At 38.3% G+C, this 14,457-nt stretch overlaps 1 protein-coding gene across 1 annotated transcript in view; it reads left to right on the top strand.

The window, feature by feature from the left end:
- LOC122804723 (dipeptidyl peptidase 4-like) overlaps positions 1-14,457 on the top strand; it is a 1,230,541-nt gene that overhangs the window by 959,395 nt on the left and 256,689 nt on the right. Inside the window, exon 21 of the mRNA XM_044074775.1 lies at positions 1,438-1,492. Within this exon, the coding sequence (XP_043930710.1) occupies positions 1,438-1,492 (55 nt within the window). The remainder of the gene's footprint in view (positions 1-1,437; positions 1,493-14,457) is intronic.

The following is a 14,457-nucleotide window of genomic DNA, read 5'->3' as shown; positions in this document are numbered from 1 at the left end:
CTTTAAATGCTAGATATTTCATTCCTGCTTCCTGATGGATCTTAACTTCTTCAGTAACTGTTTCCATTTTCCCTAAGTTGGTAATCTTTTTCCAGCTGCAATCTAACCCTCTGTAGAATAACTACAGCCACTATTACGTGGATAATATTGTACAGTCAAATAACTACAACCACAGTTACATGGATAATATTGTACAGTCGAATAACTACAACTACGGTTACGTGGATAATATTGTACAGTATATGCTATAGTTGCAACATCTTGTAGTAGTATTCAGTGGCAACTGTTTTATTAAGAGGCAAGCAATAGCTTTTGTCAAAACATCTTATTTTCATCTTAAGAAAACAAACCAAATGAGTCTCCATTGCCACCAGATAACTGTTTATCTGACAGTATCCATCAGTTGTTCTCCGTGTAACCCTGGTGCTTCCTGATGCCGCCCCCAGGCGATGTGCCTTACAGTCTTACTTTGTCTGTACTTGTGGGGCAGCCGTCGTTTCTGGTGGCTTCAGGGATGACATACCAGGTATTATTACTGTAGTATTCAGTCTCACATAACTTCAGACTGAATTCTTTTAATAAGCTGTTGGTTCCATATCAGCCAACTCAGTTGCCTCGTTGGCTACTGTAGGGCTGCTGGTGATTTCCAGCATGCAGGCCTTGTGTGCCATTCATGTTTCCTGTCAAGGTCCACTTCTGTGGAATTCATTACCTTTGCAGATTTAAGATGTTATTTAATTCTCTTTTTCAAAAAGTAATCTTTAGATGACATGACATACTTTTTGTGACATTTGTATTGTCATTTATTTCTCTGAATATGTTCTGCTTTTATCTACTACAGTTAGAATAAACTCATTAATTAAATTTCACTGATTGATGGATAGTGTTGTTAGAGCACAGGCATGATGTAGATTTATAATTTCATTACTTCACTAAACAAAAACTCAAAATATTACTGCATAGTAACATATCACCAAATATTATCATTCCTATTACAAAATGTTATTCCTACCTTTAGACATTATTAACATTAAAGCACTGAAAAGAACTCTTGACAGTTTTTAAATGGTAAATGTTTGGCTGCAAGTTTTTGTCCAGTTTATATTAATTGCATGTAAATGATGGGAGGGTGGCCTAATGGTTAAGGTGTTTGCCTTACAAACACAAGGTGCAGGGTTTGAGTCTCACAAGGGATAATTGGCTAGACTTAAAATGGCTGGCAAGGGCAGTTAGCTTAGTACTAATCTATGAACCTATGAAATATATACCATGTGATGAGACACATCACAGTGGAATCAGTTGTATGAATCAATTAATAAGGTTGAAAAAGTTTACTAACCATCTAGCTGGTGCATCTGTAAAAGTTTTATTAGTGAATATTTTGTCATGCAAAATAAACAGAATTATATACATGTAATATTTTTTTTGTTTTCCTAGAAAGTTTATAGATTTTGGATTTGTTGACAAAGACAAGATGGCAATATGGGGCTGGGTAAGTTTTATTTTATTCCTTCATTGCTGCTCTGTTTTATGGACTTAAAGTTTCTGATAAACAATGTATTCAGATAAAATGTCACTAGTGCGTAAGAGGCTAACCTAGTACTCAATGAGTTCTACATGACTGAGGTTTCACCTCTTCAATGTAAATTCATCAACTTTTTATTGGATGTTTTCTTTATTGAAAATGACTTCTGATGCACATCCCATTGCTGCTGTTCTCAGACATACACCGGTTGTAGTTCGGATAGTAATCCAAGATGGCGGTTCTCTTGATTTATTGTAAATAATATGTTTTGCCATTATATATACGCTTTACATTTGTGTTTGCTGACAAGGGTACTTTATTGATATGCATTTTCATTACCCTCTTACTATCTCTCACCAAATGTAATTCTTAGTTAACTCCCTAACATAACAAAACTTATTTTCATGGGGGCAAGCTCCTAGGACCTCCACCCCCAGACTTATCTATACTCAAAGATTGCCATACCTTGGAGAAAAGGGGATGTCCATCTTCATTTTTGTTTGGCCATTCAGTTTCAGCATTATGGAACTTGCTAATGTGCGTCTTGCCATTTCAAATGGTTACCTTCTGACTTTCTGTGTATTCAGTGAGACTGAAATTGGACATTTGTGATAAGTGCTCGACCCACTCAACAAATTTTAAATAAATAAATAAAGTAACTGAAAATATAATAAAGAGGTAAAGAAACAAGTTGCAAAGACTGAGCAGATAAATTAGTATCCATTATACCTTTTGTAGTATTTATAGCCATAGTTGACTAATAAGTAGAAGGACCAGGTTTGGCATAATGGTTAAGGTCTTCCCCTCATAAACATAAGGTACAAGGTTTGATTCTGATCTCACGTTATTGTCTAAGCTTAAAAATAACCCTTTATAACAGTTAGCCTAGTATTCAGCTATGAACCTAGACCAGATGCTGCTGGCAATCCCAAGTCTGCACTCAGGGTGCTGTTTCAGTTCACATCAAATGTTATCTAATGGAATACCTAAAGTTAAGTTTGGAACTTCTTCAGTGTAGGATTCCATGACAATCTACATCAGTACATGTGGTTTATATATATATATATATATATAGTTTATTGAAGTTTACAAGAAGAATAACATTAAAACATGTAAACAAAACTAGTCAATGAAGTTTTAAGATCACCAGTTTCGCTGTTTTTTTCCTCAACACTCATGATGGTGGGGTTGGAACTAGACAGATTCCTGTGCGTGTTCATTGTATTTATTTATTGACATTTATTAACCGGGAAAGTCCACTGGGTCAGAGACCCATTTTCATTGGAGGCCCAGGGGGAAAAGCTCCAAAATTACAGTTAAAATATAATAAATTGTGTAAACAACATATTAACAAGACAACCAGTATCAATTAATGTGAATTATATAAACGTCAAGTGTTAATTCAAAAAGCATTCATGTCCATTGGGTTTATTTTAAGTCATAAATTTAAATAGTTACATAAAACAGAGACTGCATTAAGCTGACAATGTAGTTCAAAGTAGCTTTTAGTGGGATAATATCTTGAGATAAAGCAAAATACAGAAGTAGAAAAGAGATGGAGGCAAGTTATTATGTCCTTGATGGAAGTAAGTAGTGAATGCAATTTATTTATGGTAGCTTGGGAAAGTGTGTACAAGAACAGATTTGATTATTAAGGAAATGGTGCTTTAGGGCAATTTTGAAAGTTATTATGGAGTCTAACTGAGTAATGGAGGAAGCCAGACCATTCCACACTTTGGCAATAAGCTGCTTATTAGCAGACCTGAGATTGTTGGTTGGGGTATATGTTTGTAGCATAGTCTAAAGTGAGGGGCAATAATTTGGGTTATATAGTAATTTGTGGGTGAGATTTATTTGGGTGTAGTGCAGGTATTGGGGGAATTCAAACCAGTTTAAGTTCTTTATGGCCAGGCAATGATGTGTGTGAGTTGGCATGTTGGAGGCAAATTTTGCTGTTTTGTAGTAGCATGACTGCAGTTTATTCACGAGAGATGCATGAAGGTTAAGGAAAATGAGGTTTCCATAGAGGAAGAAAGGGAGGAACAAACTGTTAGTTTTAATTTGGTGGGCAAATCTAAATAAAGTTTATGCCTGCATAGCTTGCCAAGTTTAAAATGGGTCTTTTTAATTGTGTTGTGAATATGATTCAAAAAGGAGAGTTTGTCATCAATTATAATACCCGATAGTTTTGATGTTTTTACTAGCTCGGTTTCAGTATTGTTTTGTGAGATGATCTTAAAGTCTTTGAGTTAGAGGTTTGGATGAAAATTGTAAGAGTTTTGTTTTTTTTTGGATTAAGTAGAAGATGTGTGTCATTTAGCCGGGATTCGATAGATTTAAAGACTTTTTTCTTAACTTTTGTACATCAGGCAGGTTGTTAGAGGAAGTGATTATTGTAGAATTATCAGCATATTGGATGAGTGTACTGAGATGGGATGCTTTATGGAGATTGTTAAGGAAGGGTCTATATTAAATCATCGAACGCTGAGCAAAGCGAACGATGATTTATCGACCCCATATAAGCAAAAGCTTACAAACTTGAACGCTTAGGACAGCGATTTTTTTTCCAAGGGAAAAAAAATCGCTGTTCCAAAAAATAAATAAATAATACACTTAAAACATGACATAAAGTGGGGGGCTTTGCCACCACACCCCCTGACATGGGGGGCTGTGCCCCCACACCCCCTACTTAAATATACCAATTCCAAGATCCCACTACAGTGACGAAAATGGCAAAGTAACTGATGCGGCCAAGCGATTTCTTTCCCAGGGAAAGAATTTGCTTATATGCGGCTTCGTCATTTTGCCTTTTCGTCTTTTCAAGTTCGACCATGACGCAGTCGAAAGAATGCATCTTCAGTCATCTAATAGGAACTCTTAAGGAATATGTTAAAAAGCAGAGTCCCAAGAATAGAACCCTGGAGAACTCCAGTTTTACTGGTTAGATATTTGGACTGTTTTGCTATTTAACTGATTGCTTCCTGTTACCGAGGTAGTTGGCAAACAAAGCCAGTGAATGTGGGGAGTACTTTTAGGATTCAAGATATAATAATAGTTATGGGTGCGACATTATATCAAAAACCTTTGATAGGTCAAGTAATATAACTGAAGTTAGTAAGCCAGCATGCAAGGCTCTATTAACATTGTTGGTATATGAAAGTAGGACAGTGGTTGTGCTTGAGCTATGCGAAAGCCATGTTGGGTGGGTGCAAGTAAGTTATTGCTGGAGATTTTAGCAATTGAGAATGTATACATTTTCTAGGATTCTAGATAGAGGAGAGAGTATGGAGATGGGCCAGTAATTAGAAAGGTCACTGGTGTTACTACCTTTATGTAAGGGAGCTATAATGGAATTTTTCCAGAGTTGTGGTACATATGATTCTGAGACAGATCGATTAATGCTGACAGGGTATGCTATAGCATCAGCAATGAGGTTTAGGTATTCTGCCAGGAGTCCATCAGCTGAAAGGGAGCATGGTTTTAGCTTTGTTAACACTTTATGCACTAGACAGGTGGGCAATGGTTGTACAGTAAAAGTAGGAGTAGAGTGAATACTGTTTAAGTTGTAATTTGCAGGGGGAGTATGTGTTTGACTTAAGATAGAAATTATTTGTATAATTTTCAAAACTATTTGTGGACTTATTGGTTTGTGAAGACAGATCAATGAGAAGTTTACTGATGGTTTCAATAAAGTGAATATTAAATGCTTGGGCAATCTCTTGAGGGTCTTTGTCAAGAGATGGAGTAGGATTATTTTTATTTTTCTGTTTGAAGGGTCTGACAAGCTTTAATATTAAAGATGTCTAGAAAGCCCAATCAAAGCTGGTAAGCTGCCGCCCAGTCCAGGTAGCTAGCCAGCATTTGCTGTAACACATCACTAATGATTGGGGTATGCCACTCCCCTGGCCTGAAGGCCAGACCAGCTTTTCCTCAGAAGTCACCTGCTGCCCTTCTGAATCTCCTGCCATTTGAGCTAGTGTCCCATTTGGAAACAAGTCACCACCATCATGCACCTCACTGCACCTAAAATTGTCCTGAAAAGCCTTGCAGTGCAGGCCTGGGGGGTTCCTGAGGAGTTAATGCATAGGTGTGCTAAATGGCATGTTGGCCAACAGCATTTTCTTGTGATGAATGCCCATTATGCCCCATTAGCCTGCTTCCCTTCTTGCTGGCCTGCCCATGGAAGCTGTAGACTTTTCATGGAGCCAACACATGTCATTGTGCTTTGACTCCCGTTGTAGAGCCCTATCCACTGCTTTTAGTTTAAGAAATGATTGGACAAAGCAAAGCCATGATATATCTCCCTTAATCTCTGTGCATCCCTCAGTGTCACAAAGGAAGCCAGCATGGGTAACCCCAGCCTTGGGTCATTCTTCTGTGTGATGACCATAAGGTGCACAACCCCCCTCACCCAGTTATCCCAGTTCCACACCCTCTCTTTCAGCAACTTACCCCCACCTAGTACTGTCAGCACTTGCATAAGATTCTTATTGCCCTGCACATTGGCATTAAGTATCCTTTGCACTCTGTGACATCAATCAAATTGAATGCGTCAATGTAGTTGCCTCTCCAAATCTTTTCCTTGACTGCTAATGGTCATCTTAAGATGCAACACTCATTAATTATGTCTGATAGGCGCCTTCTGCTTGTACCTACAACCAAGGGAGCCCGCAGGATTTTTTGCAGGGAGGTGCAAACCCAGAGCCCCACCCACACAACACCCCCTGCCCATGCATCCCCACCCACACAGCCATTCCAGTGTCCCATTACTTGGCTATTTCTCCCCATTTGCCATAAACACTATTCAAATCTCTCAGTGTGCATACTGTTTTATGCTTTACTTCTACAATGATTACAGATATTTGGATTTAAATGTACAACTTTTATTTCAAATTTTATAGCACAAACACTGACAGACATTTACTAAACCTAAGCAAAGCAATAGTCTTACAATGAAAACAGACTTAGCATTAAATCTTCTCTACCTTTGAAAACCACGTTCACTGAAACAGCATTGAAACCCACATTCAAAGAAAATGCATCTGGCCAGTGGCAGGGTAAGTTTATCTTTGGGCTGTTTTCAAATTATAGGCTCCTTGCACACATTTTTACAACCATGCAAAAGTTCTTTGATTCACCTTCCTGATTGTACTAATGACACTATATAATAATTGAATTATATCCCTTGTATAACACAGTGCCACTTGTTAGAGTGTGTTTTAAATTTATAGTTCTGAACATTTTTCCTTTAAGCAATGAAACAAATCATATGAACCAATAATGACAAACTGCCCAATTCAGAACATTTCAACCATAAAGGGCCACTCAGACTTCTGTCATACAATCCACCAATATCAATCAATATGCAGAATCTCTGCAAAAGTAAAAGTCATGTGAATAATTCCACATTAAAGACATCTGAAACCAATGAAGAGGTTGCTGCTAGAAAACAACTTTATATTTCAGTGTTTCATTTACAAATTCAGTGCCTGTTGCCCTTGAAGAATAAATTGCCTATGTTACATTAAAAGAAATGGTAAGCTGGTATATTGCAATAGGGAATGGGTGGCAAGTTGAAAAACAGGTTCATAGTTACTAGGCATCTCATCCAAAGGAAGACATACTCAGGACTGCAGCACCCACCCCCTTCAAATACAAATCTACATGTTCTCTGCATCAAAATGCAAGTTTTCTACCTGCTGTGCTACTAACACTGCTTTAAAACTCTATACCACAATAGTGTTACCATTTGCTAAACAAAACAGTTGCACATTTTAAGCAGACTTAGCATGAGCAGCAGTAAACTTCTTTTTCCTTGAAGCTCACATTTCCTTGAAAACTCACTTGAAAATAAATTCCACCTGCTAACTTTGCATTTCACTCTCTCTCACACACACACACCTCAACCTCTTAGTGCAAGGAATCTAGACAAAGCCTAAAATAAATAGGGACAGATTATAAATATTGCTCTTATGAACTTAGAACATTGCTAGAATAACAGGATTTGTGTTAGTATACATTTTTCTAAAAGATATAATGTCTAAAACTCAAATGTCTGCCATTATTTAGCAACTTCAATCCTTTTTAGGAGGAATATGGGGCAAAAATCTGGACAGTCTGCAAAAACCTGGACAGCTGAAGGGTATGCTACCTCTCTCTTACACACACACACACACACACGCACACACGCACACACGCACTTGCACACACGCACACACACACACACACACACACACACACACACACACACACACACACACACACACACACACACAGAAACACAAACATACACACTACCTCTCAATGTTTTAGCACAAGAAATCTGAACAAAGCCTGTTATAATGTTGGGGACAAAGACCTAAAACTAGGGACACATTTAGAAAGTTGCTAGAGTAATAGGATTTGTATTACAATACATTTTCTGAAGGATATGTCTGAAACTCAGTGATTTTTCCATAAAAAATAAACAGAATTTTTATGAAGAACAGACCAAAAACATAAGGCAAAAATGAGGACATTCTGTGAAAATCTATACATTTGAGAGGTATGCACACATACATCCCCCTACCTCCTTAGAAAGTGGCTAGAACAGCAAGTGTTGCATTAGTATGCAGGCAAAGACCAGGGCTGGCATAATCATTTGACAAACAGAGGACTGAATGCATCTACAGAGTCAGAGGCTACTGTGTGGGGAGCTGTTCCACATCCATTACCTCTTAATGCTTCTGTTGATTATTTAAACATTTATCACACCAAAAGACCTGGGCTGCAAATATTATCTGACATTAATGTGGATGTTACTCCAGGATTTAGCTCTGCAAACAGCAGTAGGAGACGTCAGCTCAAGAACCCTTTCTATCCCCTGACTGAGGATTCTTATCGAGCTTATGCCATCATATGTCTCGCAGTGGTTATCTTTTTTATTGGGATTTTGGGAAACATCTCAATTATGTGCATCATTTGCCACAGTTACTATATGAGGAGCATATCCAATTCAATGTTAGTGAATCTGGCTTTCTGGGATTTCCTCATTATCTGTTTGCCTTTGGTAATATTCCACAAAATAACCAAAACATTTTGGAGACTTCTCTTGTAAAATCATACCATATACTGAGGTAAATACAGGAGGGGAGGGAGCAAATCTGATAAAATTCTACCAACCACTCTCCACTTACTTGCAAACACACACACACCTACTTCTTACATACACACATACACACCACCCTACCTACTTCTTACATCCACACACTCCTACTATTTCTTACACACACACATATCTCTTAAACACTATAACACACACATGCACACACCTACCTCTCACTTCTACATTCGTCCGGCACGGCCGCAGTCCATACATCCTCTGGAATTCAAATTCCTGGTAGCCGCGAAAGACAAAGCTGTAAACCATAAGTTGCACAGACACAGAATATGAAAACAGGTCGCAAACACCTGTTGCATCTGTGCAACTGGACGGGATGCAAAGGGCATTCTTAAAGAGGAACGCCCTTTAAAAAAAAAAAAAGAAGTTGTTTTTTTTAATTAAAATAAAATAAATTTCTCAGCCAGCCGGTTCCAGGGGGGGGGGTGCAAGTGCACCCCCTTGCACCTGCCTGCGGGCACCCATGCCTACAACCCCCATATCTGTTATCTTCATGCCATCCCACAAATTGGGGTCCACCAGGCTCCTATAATGGGAATGCAGAGACCCAGCTCCAATATCACCCGTACTAGGCTTCCTCTGCCTGTGTCAGGATTCTTATGCTTCAGTCCAATCCTAAGTATTTTCAGGCCCACTAACTCCTGGAGTGTGATCCAACCTTCCTCAGCAGCATGCTAGCTACCCTAGCTAAGGTATTCCATCTAGTCTTGTTACGGATTCTGTGCTGACTCACAGTTGTCCAAACAATGACTCTCTCTATGATCATCTGCTGCATCTCATGACAACTGAGGCTTTGGCATCTCTGTGCCTGCCTCAGTTGCCATCGCATACTCACTGTAGCTTCTCTGCATCATATTACTTGACTGATTGCTGGCTTGCCTCCTAGATGTTGTTGGTTTCTTGTGGCTTCTCTTTGACCAGGTCTGCACACTCATTCTCTATCCTGGGCCGACATCATCTCTCACCATATCTTGCACTAGAGAATTTGCCCTATCATAAAATTCCATCACTTGTAATATGCTTCCATTTTTAGGTATCCTTCAGCCAAAGGCAATAATAGGTCCATCTTATATCTGTATTAAGCTTGAAAGACTCCCTCGAGGCATGGAGAGCAGTCCATATGTGTCCTTGGCCACCCCTGGTTTGACCCAGCTGGTACTTGAAAACTGACTAACTAGAAGTTGCTTACCTGTTCCGTCTTCACTTTGTGACATATCATAAAGCAGTGCTGCTTCCTTCATTCCTACTGGACTGCCTACCTTTCAGCTGACCCCTGACCAGGCCCCACTCCTTTCATGCTTTCACCTCTTACCAAATCCAGCAATAGACAGACCATACATTATCTGCCAATAGGTTAACACTTTTATTATTATTATTATAATTATTATTATTATTATTATTATCATCATCATTATTATAATAATAATTATTATTATTATTATTACTGTTACTATTATTAATGTTATTATTGTAGCTATTTATTTACTGTGTGAAAGAGTCCAGCTAGAGCTTACTACCCCTCAGCCCCGCTTAATGTTTCATAGACCCCTATATAACTACATGATTCCTAAACATCAGCACCTTAATATGTTAAGCTGTCTGCACAATCCTCAACAGCTGGCTCTAGGAAATGCCCTTTGTACTAAAGGTAACCCCATGTTGCGCACTATGCTGACTTACCTTAGATGAAAATGGGCTTTAGGATAGCAGGAATCATTAGCCACAAGTATCCTATGCTATGCCCAGCTTCTAAAAGTCAGTGGCATAAATGCTAAATAATTAATAAGTAAGTGAAAAGCTCATTAACCCTTGCTATAGAATGCTGCTATACCAGCATTTGCAGTAAAGGGGCCTGGAGAAATGTATTTCTCAGCATGAGTTATTTTCATCTTACTAAAGAGGTTCATACGTTCATATGCAAGTACTAGGTTAACTGCCCTTACATACATACATACATACATACATACATACATACAGATATTTCAAGCACAGGCATTAATGCCCTTCTAGTCTGCCAATATGGCAAAACACTTGTTCCCATAATAAGTGTCAAGACTGTTCTTAAAATATCTAAACTAGTGCTTGCTTTGATGTAATTTGGTAGCTTATTCCATGCATCAGCTGCTTTCTCAGACAACCAATTAGTACACTTCTCATTCCTATAGAGCCTTCTACATAGGTTGTCTGATGATTCTCTAGTACTTTTTGATAACTCCAAACATTCTCACAGGTAGTTGCCTGTAAATGCCTTATATACCTGAAGAAGTTCTCCTGTAATATATCTATATGAGACACTGTATGAGTTCAGATATTTTAGTCTTTCATTATAAGTTAAATTTTCACATCCATGGATGCCCTTGGTATATTTCCACTATACTCTTTCCAGTTTACTCAGGCATGTTTTCTTATAAGATTTTCATGTTGTTATTTCATACTCAAGTTTAAGTCTAATGTAACTATGACTTTACCATTTCTGATTAACTACACTTTATAAATCCTTTTATACAATCTATAGTTCTAGAAATGTCATTAATCAACTGATTGATATGATTAGAAAAACTCAGAGCTAGATGTACCCATGTACCTAGGTCCTTAAATGAATCTACAGTTTCAATCACTGTGTGCTGTATTAAATATTCAGCTTTCAATTTGTCTCCCAAATTTCATATGCTTAGTTGCTGATGCATTCTCTGATGAAGTTGGAGACAAAAACAAACTGGTAGTGGTTTCAGCGTTACTGTGTGCTGTGTTGTGCTGTCCTTTTCTTGCTAGAAAATTCATTAAACATTCTTTCAAGGTGGATATGGCTTACTGGTGCTTTTTTCATTTATTGGTTTTGGTTTTGGACACCTCGTCCTGTTGGGCTTGTTTTTTGTTAGTTGTTGATGTATTTATCAGCATATTATTCTCCTGTGCCCTATTTGTAACATGTAATCAGTTTACCCAGTTTCAGCTCATGTGCATACAGACTTTAGAACACCTCAGATGAAAAAAGATAGGGCTGAAAGATACAATCTAAGTGTGGGCCTAGGACAGAGCCCTGTGGGACACATTGACTGTAACCGGTGGGCCATTTTAAGCCTAGACAGTTTCCCTTTTTGTGCGCAGAATAACATACCCCATTTAGTTATAGACTGGCCATACTAATTCCATAGTCGCTAATTATATAGTACCATTAATGATAATAACTGGGATCATACCATTGATAATTTGAGGGGACCCATGCATGGGATAAAGTATTTAAGAGCTGCCTGTGTCCATTAGTAGTATAGGCAGCAGTCCTGGGCTAAATTGTCCGTTACCCATCCATAGATTAAAGTGCTAAGTTACACTTGAATATGTACCAGGATGAACTTTGTTTAATGTGGATAGGGAGTCTGTTCCAGGGCAGCAATACCATCTGTGAGATATGCCTGCCCCTCCAAACTGTTCTGGTGTTGACACAGAAGAGGTTTAGATAACTAGATCAAGTATTTCTGATGCCATTCCATTTGCCAATGTGCAGTAAATCTATCAGTAAGGGGTCGGAGGATGCTCTATATGCCAAACACTGGTCACCTCTTAGCAGTCTGTATGACACTAAGTATAGTGACAGGACTTGAGTCGGCCCATGTACGGCATGTTCTTTAGGTCTTATATCCTTTTAGTAAAGTATCTCTGTGGCCATTCTAATTGTTACATGTGTCTAGAGAGATACATGCCAAAGGGCATATTACATTCAGTGACTGGCCTAATGAGGGGTGAGTAATGAGAGACAATGACATCCCTAGGCCTAAACACAATCCCTTTGTTTATAAGCTGCGCAATATAGAAGGACTTTCTTACAACAATGGACACGTTTATCAAAAGTTAGGTTACTGTCCACATAAGTTCCCAAATCCTGAACAACTGGGTCAACTCTTAGGGGTGTATTGTCAATGTGGTTATACCCTAGGGTAGATGACTTTCCAAAGGATACAATAATGCAATTTTTGGCATTTAGTTTCAGTCCATGATTTTAGCACCAGTTATTTATTTGGGACAAGCCTTCTTGCAGAATGGCAAAGTCATTTGAAAATTCAGTGGCTACTCCAAGCTTGCAGTCTTTTGCAAAATTAGTCAGCCAAAGCCCTTTGGCATTGCCTTTAAATTCAGAAAAGTAGATGTCAAACAGGAGAAGTCCCAGCAGAGAACCCTGGGAGACTCCACTAGTGACTAGTCACTTTGTGATGGTAACTTCCCTTATTTTGATTACCTGCATCTTATTTTTGAGCCAGTTGGAAATCCATTGGGTGATATTGCGGGTTATTCATGGTTTGTTCATCTTTTCCACTATGTTTGAGTGGGGAATTTTGTCAAAAGCTTTGGACATGTCAAGGTATGTGGTATATACCATTTTGCCTTCATCCATTGTTTTGGTTACTTTTTCAAAAAACTCCAGCAACTTGAGTAAGCATGACCTGCCTTGATGAATCCAAATTGAGAAGGGTGTAGTATTTGGAGGTACCCTATGTCTTTATTGATTAGTTCCATGATAAATATTTCCATGGGTTTTCATATCAGGCTGGTCAGGCTTATGGGTCCATAATTGCCTGGGTCTGTGGAAGGTTCTTCCTTATGTAGGGGGGATGATTAGAATTTTAGAACTGGAGCTGACTACACATACACCACATCCCCTCAATAATGTTTTTGTCCCTCAGAAAACATGTGGAAGACATTTGTTGCTACAGTTATACCCACATATTTTGACTTCTGTTGAGACAGAGAGGAACACAAAGACATTTTATGGTAAAATACTGAAATCACTTAGGCTATCTGATGCAAAGGTAAACGTGTTTGCATACCCTTTCCAGTTCTATGGATGTTATCTGAGCAGATAGATATAGCCCACAAGCTAGCAACTTTTGAAAGCTGGTTATATACTTCTCTGTTTAAATTTTAAGTTAAACTAACCCACAAATTTTCTATTACGTTGTATTTGGATACTGAGATAAAAGAGAAGGCAGATCAACAAAGCTGTACCTGTTATATTGACTCAGAACTTCTGTACAAGATTCATAGACAATCCCACTTTACACAACTAAGTTTTGCTCTACAGACACATGCCAAATGTGACTATATCATGAAGAGTGCATATAAAAGGGGGCGTGCTGTAATCATATGTGACTGTATCATGAAGAGTGCCTATAAAAGGGGCATGCTGTAATCATATGTGACTGTATCATGAACAGTGCATATAAAAGGGGCATGCTGTAATCATATGTAACTGTATCATGAAGACTGCATATAAAAGGGGCATGCTGTAATCATATGTGACTGTATCATGAAGAGTGCATATAAAAGAGGCATGCCGTAATCATATGTGACTGTACCATGAACAGTGCATATAAAAGGGGCATGCTGTAATCATATGTGACTGTATCATAAAGAGTGCACATAAAAGGGTTATGCTGTAGTCAAATGTGACAAAATCATGAAGAGTGCACATAAAAGGGGCATGCTGTATTCATCTGTAACGGTATCATGAAGAGCGCACATAAAAAGGGTATGCTGTAATCATATGTGACTATATCATAAAGAGTGCACATAAAAGGGGTATGCTGTAATCATATGTGACTGTATCATGAAGAGTGCATATAAAAGGGGCATGCTGTAATCGTATGTGACTGTATCATGAAGAGTGCATATACAAGGGGCATGCTGTAGTCATATGTGACTATATTATGAAGAGTGCATATAGAAGGGGCATAATTGTAATCATATGTGACTGTATCATGAAGATTGCATATAAAAG

This window comes from Protopterus annectens, chromosome 6.part0 (genome assembly GCF_019279795.1).
Source record: "Protopterus annectens isolate FY-2018-M chromosome 6.part0, PAN1.0, whole genome shotgun sequence".
NCBI lineage: Eukaryota > Metazoa > Chordata > Ceratodontiformes > Protopteridae > Protopterus > Protopterus annectens.
The sequence above is the reverse complement of the archived record's forward strand: the minus strand, read 5'-3'. Positions and strand labels throughout refer to the sequence as shown.